This window comes from Rhipicephalus microplus, unplaced genomic scaffold, assembly GCF_043290135.1.
Source record: "Rhipicephalus microplus isolate Deutch F79 unplaced genomic scaffold, USDA_Rmic scaffold_102, whole genome shotgun sequence".
Lineage (NCBI taxonomy): Eukaryota > Metazoa > Arthropoda > Arachnida > Ixodida > Ixodidae > Rhipicephalus > Rhipicephalus microplus.
The window spans coordinates 918,186-928,596 of NW_027464674.1; the positions used below are offsets into that span (position 1 = coordinate 918,186).

At 42.3% G+C, this 10,411-nt stretch overlaps 1 protein-coding gene across 1 annotated transcript; it reads left to right on the plus strand.

Annotated features, from left to right (window-relative positions):
• The first annotated feature begins 326 nt into the window (after positions 1 to 326).
• Positions 327 to 2,333, plus strand: LOC119179742 (uncharacterized). Its single transcript, XM_037430865.2, has 3 exons — positions 327 to 867; positions 1,297 to 1,508; positions 1,905 to 2,333. Exons 1-3 carry the CDS (start codon positions 693 to 695, stop codon positions 2,274 to 2,276), a joined length of 759 nt encoding a protein of 252 aa, XP_037286762.1. The 5' UTR covers positions 327 to 692; the 3' UTR covers positions 2,277 to 2,333.
• Positions 2,334 to 10,411: the final 8,078 nt, after the last annotated feature.

The following is a 10,411-nucleotide window of genomic DNA, read 5'->3' on the forward strand; positions in this document are numbered from 1 at the left end:
AAAGCGCATAAAACTTTCGTAATGTTGTAGAGAGCATTGTAAAGTAGCGAGTAAAACGTTTTCTAACGATAGACGTGCGAAGGATAGGTTAGGTTGAGTTATGTTACTTTAGGCTAGGTAGCATCGTGAAACCACAAAAAAGGACATCTAACGAGATAGTGTTGTTTTATTGCATGTACGAAACTGCAATAGGTGAAATGTTGTGAAAGCACATAAAACGGCATGAACAAGCCAGATACTGCGTGTTGTACCGTTACAAGTGAGAAACTGCTATATGGTGATATTCTCGGTAAAGCGCATGCAAGCATCGTGTAACCTCAAAGAACGATGTCATTTAGCGTGTATCCACACGACGGACCAAATCCGTCTTTTCCGCGGCGGACGGCGCGTCACGTGACCCCACGTCACGGATTTCCGCCATCCGTGCCGCGTCCGCGGACGTCGCGGACGGAAAATGCCACGCTCTTTTTCGCAAACGGATTCCCGCGGAAAAACACGACAAATTTAGCGGAGGACGCCAATACTAGTGTGGCAACAAGCGCTTATTTTTCTGTTTCTCGTGTGGTTTCGTAAATTTAGCCGACGAAGTTATAAGGGTCTGGCAACAGGCACGTTTTTTTTTTCTGCTCGTCTTGTTTGGGTTTTTGCGTGGGAAGTACGTTCGACGCACACTACCGCAAACAACTCCAACTATGAACTTGAGCGACGACGCAACTTTTTTTCTGCTGCGCCTTGTTGAGCAGTTCCCCGCATTGTGGGATATGACACTCGCCGAGTACGCGGACACAACAGTGAAGGAGAGTATATGGGAACGCATAGCGAAGGAAATGAACGAGGAGTGGCCTGCGTACGGGCCGTACGATGCCAGTAAGTACCATTTATATTTACTCTCTATGTTTTGCGTTATTATATGGGTGGGTTTCGTGATAATAACCTTCTGGAATGTACCTGTTATGCATGACGTGGGGCACATTGGTGTCTACAAGTGACGGCCGTGGTCAGCGCATTCCCAAGCATGCTACCGTGCCGGAGGCAGGGCTGCTCAATAAAAATGCATTTTAATCAAGGAATCGGCGCGAAATTCAAGAACAGTGTTAATGGCGACGAGTCCGCCAAACGTTGCTTGTGATGCGTAAGCTTGCGGTAAAACTGAAAACATTCACTGCAGTATTCGTTAGAGCACCAGCCACGTTTTTTCAGCATAATGTGTTGTGATGGTGATTGACCGAAACTGCATGGTGTAAATCGTACTTATAATCACCCCCCCCCCTCTGTTTTGTTCTTTTTTTTTTACAGAAGCCCTTCGGCGCTTCTTTGACAATAAGAGACGCACATACCGGTTGGAGAAGAAGAAAGTAGAATCCACAAAGAGTGGAATGCCAAGCTCGGACGTTTATAAAGGTCGCTGGCGCTTTTATAATTCACTCAGGTTTTTGGATGCTTCAAAAGTGACCTGTTGGCGTTCTGTGAGCACTGATGCATGCCAAGCTGCGGCGGAGACCATGAAGGTAAACTGCCCTTGTTTTTCGTATTTGTGATGAAGCCTTCTTGTGCCGCGTAAATTTTTACAATATGTATTTTTTATTACTTAGCACTTTCTTATACAGCCTTACAACCTTTTCAATGCTTGAACACACACCAAAATAATTCTACATTAAGATTAGTTGCTTGGTGTGCTGAATTATTCAAACGTCGTTTCTATATTTAAATTAGATATGACCAAAAATTGTTGACACTGAAGTTTGAATCTTGCGCTCTAATTACGCCAAATCACGAATAATGTACCATTGCTTTTACGTGGTTGTAATACAGATTGTAATCGGAATAGATACGCAGATGTGTGTCTGCAAAGCATTACATTTTGGAATTGCGAGAGACTTTGTGCGCCATTTTGTGTCTTGCAGGTACGACCAGACATTGATGATCCTTCACAAACCTCAGACGATGCAGCTGCAGCGACTGACGACCAAAACATTACCGTGGACGACCCAATTGCGGGCAAGGCACTCTCTGCAATGTCCCGCCAAGGAACACAGAAGAAAAGGCGCCGATCTCCCCATCGTTTAGATGAAATATTGGCCCAACGGCAAACTGTGTTGGAAAAAATAGCTGCAAGCGTAGGCCAACCAGCGAGTACCACACAGCAGGAAGATGATATCGACTATTTTGGTAAAGTTGTTGCTGCACACATGCGCGAGGTTCCGAAGGATAAGCTGATCCCATGCCAGAAGGCTATCTTAAGCGCACTTGAAATCTACATCAACAAAAGCGAGTAAGAAAGCTCAACAGATCTCATTTAATATTGCCAGTTAATAAATCGTTGCTTACCTCCAGCATTGTTGTCAGTGTGAATGAAACTCAGTTTTAAGTAAATATCCGTAATTTGAAATGCCATTCATATGACAGCGTATACAAGATCTCGCCCTTCAACTAAACAAACCGCATTTTATTTTTCAACAACTTTATTTTATGACAACGCATGTGCATCTTGCACTATCTTTGCGTAATCTTATGGCCTTCTGTATACATCGGCCTCCAAGTGGGCTGACGTACGCTGCCATGACACAGCACCCCTGCCATTCAAAAATTCGCATAGGCTGTCACGTACGGCGGAGCCAACAGCACTTACTCGTCCGCGAGAATAAGGCTGTGTAGAGAACAGAGTTGCAGTAGGCGTTGTGTCGGCACACGAGTCAGCTGCGTTCAATTCATTGGCGAGGAAGTTGTGCAATACGCATGCTGCATTCACCATTGATGTCACCCGTTTTGGCTCAGCGTCAATCACGGTGTGCAGAAATCTAAACCTATTCGCAAGTATTCCAAAGGTGCTCTCAACTACACGCCGAGCCCTGGATAACCTGTAAAGCATTAAAAAAAGTAAGATATAATTTTATACACTTTACACCACTGAGAAGATAGTAGCATGCTAATGTGTGCTGCAAATCTGGGTTAGCGCACCTTCGATTAAACGGTTAAATATCACATAGTGCTGTTTCAGTAGTGACATAAATTACCTGTAATTAAATATTCTCTTCTCTTCTGATAACGAACGTTCCCCAAACGGTTTCATCAAGTTTCTTCCAAGAGGAAACGCGTCATCACCGACGAAAACTGGTGGCAAGTACAGATCAGGCAAGCTTCCCACCTTGACCAGTTCCGGAAGACCAGCCGACATGTTTGACAAGTGTGCTTGCAGAGGCGTAGTTTGCCAGACGCCCGCATCTCCCTGTGACCCTGGCGCACCAACATCCGTGTACAAAAATTTGTAGTTCGCATCGACCACGGCAAACAGTATAATGCTAAAGCTCTTCTTGTAGTTTCTGTAAACTGTTCCCGTGTTTGCTGGCTTAGTAATTATCACATGCTTTCCATCCATCGCTCCAACGCAGTTTGGAAAGTTCCAGTTTCTACTGAAACCAGCAACGACGTCTCTCCACTCATCCTCGGTGCTTGGAGTTTTGAGAAATTCATTCTTCAGCTCTTCATAAATTACATTACATGTTTCATGGATGATATCATTTACAGTCGAGTGGCCCAGACGAAATTGGCGACTCAAGGAGTGGTGGCTCTCTCCTGCACAAAGGGAAAAAAATACCGTCACTAATTCGCAGATGTATGCCAAGAGTGCCAAACTGTACATCAACGACAGCGAGGCTGTGTAAGAGGGCTTTCGTAGCCTTCGCAAGATTTGTTTTATTAGTGTCACATATGTGCCTATTCAAGACCTTGCTGGCGTTTTACAACACACAACGTAATGCCACCTCTAAAAGCGAGGCTCTCCAAGTCTGAACAGTCTCGGATGCAACAATAGGAGCAATGTTTCGAGTAGAAATGCACAGACGTGCAACACTTGCCTGAAGCAAGGTATCGTAGCGTGACCTGCAGCCTTGTTTCAGCTGATATGGCTCGCCGCATTACGGTGTCCTGTCGTTGTATGCGAGGTCCTACGAGCGACAGCAACTGGACAAACTGCTCTCTCGACACTCGCAGAAGCCTCCTGTATTCTTGGCTGTCGCTAAGCAAAAGTTCACGATAGAGTTGATATTGCATACCCAGATGCTTGTTAGCGATGTAGTCCTTTTGCCAACAAGATCGTTTTACAGGGAAGAACAGCGCTTCATCGTCTAATTCTGCTAATACAACAGCCATTGCAGCTATTCGTTGCTTTCTTTCGACCTCCATATTCACTTCAACTTCAAACTCAGCGTCATAGACGGAAACCTAAACCTCGAATGGCTAGCGATGAATGGGTTTTCTACTTTCAGACTGGTCGCGCCATCTATAGAAAAGAAGAATAAGCAAACATTCGCACATTATCATGAGCTCCGAGATATGGTAGCCCCAGCGCTACCGCAGATCACCGAGCTCATGTATTGGCAATAGCGGTGGTCGCTAAGCCTACACTTTTCAGAAAACGAGTACGGCGCTCGGAAACAGTACCAAATAGTCATGTATACGTTGCCGTCGAAGCTCGAGGACACAGACCTAAAGCCTACACAACCATCAGTTTGGGAATAACAGCCCACGCGATGCGCTACGAAGAGCTTAAAGATTTGAAGCGGGCAGCTCTCGCTTCAGACAGTGCCGCCATGTTTTTTTTCTCCAGCGCGTCCGTCTGCTCGCTTCGTCCGTCGTCTGAATGTGCTTCGCAGCCGGACGGGCGGCGGAACGAACGTCCGCGGGAGGGATTTGCGCGGATATGTCCGTCGTGTGGATACACGCTTAGCGAGATACAGCGTTCTGTACTGCAATAGGTTGGTGAAAAACTGTGCGGTTATGCAAATATCGTAATTGTGAACGAAACAGTGTTATAGAGCGTTTTTAGATACAAGTGCGAATGTTAGGTTAGATTAAGATATGAACCGTCGTAAAACAGAATTAAACAAGGTCACTTAGTGAGATGCAGTGTTTTTCACCATTACAAGTCGGGAACTGCGATATCTAATGTGAAAGCGCTTGAAACCGTCGTAATGTTGTAGAAAGCAATGTATAGTAGCGAGTAAAACGTTTTCTAACGATAGAAGTGCGAAGGTCATGTTAGGTTGAGTTATGTTAGTTTAAGCTAGGCAGCGTCGTGAAACCACCAAAAACGACGTCATCTAACGAGATAGTGTTGTTTTATTGCTACTACGAAACTGCGATAGGTGAAATATTGTGAAAGGACACAAAACGACATGAACTAGCCAGGTACTGCGTGTTGTACCGTTACAATTGCGAAACTGCTATATTATGATATTCTAGTTAAAGCGCATGCAAGCATCGTGAAACCTTAAAGAACGTTGTCATTTAGCGAGATACAGCGTTCTGTACTGTAATAGGTTGGTCAAAAAATGTGAGTTCATGCAAATATCTTAAATGTGAACGAAACAGTGTAATAGAGCGTTTTTAGATACAAGTGCGAATGTTAGGTTAGGTTAAGATATGAACCGTCGTAAAACCGCATTAAACAATGTCAATTAGTGAGATGCAGTGTTTTTCACCATTACAAGTCGGGAACTGCGATATCTATTGTGAAAGCGCATGAAACCGTCGTAATGTTGTAGAGAGCATTGTAAAGTAGCGAGTAAAACGTTTTCTAACGATAGAAGTGCGAAGGTAATGTTAGGTTGAGTTATGTTAGTTTAAGCTAGGTAGCGTCGTGAAACCACCAAAAAGGACGTCATCTAACGAGATTGTGTTGTTTTATTGCATGTACGAAACTGCAATAGGTGCAATGTTGTGAAAGCACACAAACCGGCATGAACGAGCCAAATACTGCGTAATGTACCGTTACAAGTGCGAAACTGCTATATTGTGATATTCTCGTTAAAGCGCATGCAAGCATCGTGAAACCTTGAAGAACGATGTCATTTAGCGAGATACCGCATTCTGTACTGCAATAAGTTGGTGAAACACTGTGAGGTTATGCATATATCGTAATTGTGAACGAAACAGTGTAATAGAGCGTTTTAGATCAAGTGCGAATGTTAGGTTAGGTTAAGATGTGAACCGTCGTAAAACCGCATTAAACAATGTCACTTAGTGAAATGCAGTGTTTTTCACCATTACAAGTCGAGAACTGCGATATCTATTGTGAAAGCGCTTGCAACCGTCGTTAGGTTGGGTTGGGTTGCGTTAGGTTAGGTTAGGTTAGGTTATGTTAGGATGGTTAGGTTAGGTTAGGTTAGGTTAAGTTAGGTAAGGTTAATATATGAACCGTCGTAAAACAGCATTAAACAATGTCACTTAGTGAGATGCAGTGTTTTTTACCATTACAAGTCGGGAACTGCGATATCTAATGTGAAAGCGCTTGAAACCGTCGTAATGTTGTAGAAAGCAATGTAGAATAGCGAGTCAAACGTTTTCTAACGATAGAAGTGCGAAGGTTATGTTAGGTTGAGTTATGTTAGTTTAAGCTAGGCAGCATCGTGAAACCACCAAAAACGACGTCATCTAACGAGATAGTGTTGTTTTATTGCATGTACGAAACTGCAATAGGTGAAATGTTGTGAAAGCACATAAAACGGCATTCGCACTTTATCTAAAAACGCTCTATTACACTGTTTCGTTCACAATTACGATATTTGCATAACCGCACAGTTTTTCACCAACTTATTGCAGTACAGAACGTTGTATCTGGCTAAATGACATCGTTCTTTGAGGTTACACGATGCTTGCATGCGCTTTAACGAGAATATCACAATATAGCAGTTTCTCACTTGTAACGGTACAACACGCAGTATCTGGCTTGTTCATGCCGTTTTATGTGCTTTCACAACATTTCACCTATTGCAGTTTCGTACATGCAATAAAACAACACTATCTCGTTAGATGACGCCCTTTTTTGTGGTTTCACGATGCTACCTAGCCTAAAGTAACATAACTCAACCTAACATATCCTTCGCACGTCTATCGTTAGAAAACGTTTTACTCGCTACTTTACAATGCTCTCTACAACATTACGTCGGTCTTATGCGCTTTCTCATTAGATATCGCAGTTCCCGACTTGTAATGGTGAAAAACACTGCATCTCACTAAGTGACATTGTTTAATGCGGTTTTACGACGGTTCATATCTTATTCTAACCTAACATTCGCACTTGTATCTAAAAATGCTCTATTACACTCTTTCGTTCATATTTAAGATATTTGCATGACCTCACAGTTTTTGACCAACTTATTGCAGTACAGAACGCTGTATCTCGCTAAATGACATCGTTCTTTAAGGTTTCACGATGCTTGTGTGCGCTTTAACGAGAATATCACAATATAGCAGTTTCGCACTTGTAACGGTACAACACGCAGTACCGGGCTAGTTCATGCCATTTCGTGTCCTTTCACAATATTTCACCTATCGCAGTTTCGTAGTCGCAATAAAACAACACAATCTCGTTAGATGACGTCCTTTTTGGTGGTTTCACGACGCTACCTAGCTTAAACTAACATAACTCAACCTAACATATCCTTCGCACGTCTATCGTTAGAAAACGTTTTACTCGCTACTTTACAATGCTCTCTACAACATTACGACGGTTTTATGCGCTTTCACATTAGATATCGCAGTTCCCGGCTTGTAATGGTGAAAAACACTGCATCTCACTAAGTGACATTGTTTACTGCGGTTTTACGACGGCTCATATCTTAACCTAACCTAACATTCGCACTTGTATCTAAAAACGCTCTATAACACTGTTTCGTTCACAATTACGATATTTGCATAACCGCACAGTTTTTCACCAACCTATTGCAGTACAGAACGCTGTATCTCGCTAAATGACATCGTTCTTTGAGGTTTCACGATGCTTGCATGCGCTTTAACGAGAATATCACAATATAGCAGTTTCTCACTTGTAACGGTATAACACGCAGTATCTGGCTTGTTCATGCCGGTTTGTGTGCTTTCACCACATTTCACTTATTGCAGTTTCGTACATGCAATAAAACAACACAATCTCGTTAGATGACGTCGTTTTTGGTGGTTTCACGATGCTGCCTAGCTTAAACTAACATACCTCAACCTAACATAACCTTCGCACTTCTATCGTTAGAAAACGTTTGACTCGCTATTCTACATTGCTTTCTACAACATTACGACGGTTTCAAGCGCTTTCACATTAGATATCGCAGTTCCCGACTTGTAATGGTAAAAAACACTGCATCTCACTAAGTGACATTGTTTAATGCTGTTTTACGATGGTTCATATATTAACCTAACCTAACCTTACCTAACTTAACCTAACCTAACCTAACCATCCTAACATAACCTAACCTAACCTAACCTAACGCAACCCAACCCAACCTAACGACGGTTGCAAGCGCTTTCACAATAGATATCGCAGTTCTCGACTTGTAATGGTGAAAAACACTGCATTTCACTAAGTGACATTGTTTAATGCGGTTTTACGACGGTTCATATCTTAACCTAACCTAACCTTACCTAACCTAACCTAACTTAACCTAACCTAACCTAACCATCCTAACATAACCTAACCTAACCTAACCTAACGCAACCCAACCTACCCTAACCCAACCCAACCCAACCCAACCCAACCTAACGACGGTTGCAAGCGCTTTCACAATAGATATCGCAATTCCCGACTTGTAATGGTGAAAAACACTGCATTTCACTAAGTGATATTGTTTAATGCGGTTTTACGACGGTTCATATCCTAACCGAGCCTAACATTCGCACTTTATCTAAAAACGCTCTATAACACTGTTTCGTTCACAATTACGATATTTGCATAACCGCACAGTTTTTCACCAACTTATTGCAGTACAGAACGCTGTATCTGGCTAAATGACATCGTTCTTTGAGGTTACACTATGCTTGCATGCGCTTTAACGAGAATATCACAATATAGCAGTTTCTCACTTGTAACGGTACAACACGCAGTATCTGGCTTGTTCATGCCGTTTTATGTGCTTTCACAACATTTCACCTATTGCAGTTTCGTACATGCAATAAAACAACACTATCTCGTTAGATGACGTCGTTTTTGGTGGTTTCACGATGCTGCCTAGCTTAAACTAACATAACTCAACCTAACATAACCTTCGCACTTCTATCGTTAGAAAACGTTTGACTCGCTATTCTACAATGCTTTCTACAACATTACGACGGTTTCAAGCGCTTTCACATTAGATATCGCAGTTCCCGACTTGTAATGGTAAAAAACACTGCATCTCACTAAGTGACATTGTTTAATGCTGTTTTACGACGGTTCATATATTAACCTAACCTAACCTTACCTAACTTAACCTAACCTAACCATCCTAACATAACCTAACCTAACCTAACCTAACGCAACCCAACCCAACCTAACGACGGTTGCAAGCGCTTTCACAATAGATATCGCAGTTCTCGACTTGTAATGGTGAAAAACACTGCATTTCACTAAGTGACATTGTTTAATGCGGTTTTACGACGGTTCATATCTTAACCTAACCTAACATTCGCACTTGATCTAAAACGCTCTATTACACTGTTTCGTTCACAATGACGATATATGCATAACCTCACAGTGTTTCACCAACTTATTGCAGTACAGAATGCGGTATCTCGCTAAATGACATCGTTCTTCAAGGTTTCACGATGCTTGCATGCGCTTTAACGAGAATATCACAATATAGCAGTTTCGCACTTGTAACGGTACATTACGCAGTATTTGGCTCGTTCATGCCGGTTTGTGTGCTTTCACAACATTGCACCTATTGCAGTTTCGTACATGCAATAAAACAACACAATCTCGTTAGATGACGTCCTTTTTGGTGGTTTCACGACGCTACCTAGCTTAAACTAACATAACAACCTAACATATCCTTCGCACTTCTATCGTTAGAAAACGTTTTACTCGCTACATTACAATGCTCTCTACAACATTACGTCGGTCTTATGCGCTTTCTCATTAGATATCGCAGTTCCCGTCTTGTAATGGTGAAAAACACTGCATCTCACTAAGTGACATTGTTTAATGCGGTTTTACGACGGTTCATATCTTATTCTAACCTAACATTCGCACTTGTATCTAAAAACGCTCTATTACACTCTTTCGTTCATATTTAAGATATTTGCATGACCTCACAGTTTTTGACCAACTTATTGCAGTACAGAACGCTGTATCTCGCTAAATGACATCGTTCTTTAAGGTTTCACGATGCTTGCATGCGCTTTAACGAGAATATCACAATATAGCAGTTTCGCACTTGTAACGGTACAACACGCAGTACCTGGCTAGTTCATGCCATTTCGTGTCCTTTCACAATATTTCACCTATCGCAGTTTCGTAGTCGCAATAAAACAACACAATCTCGTTAGATGACGTCCTTTTTGGTGGTTTCACGACGCTACCTAGCTTAAACTAACATAACTCAACCTAACATATCCTTCGCACGTCTATCGTTAGAAAACGTTTTACTCGCTACTTTACAAT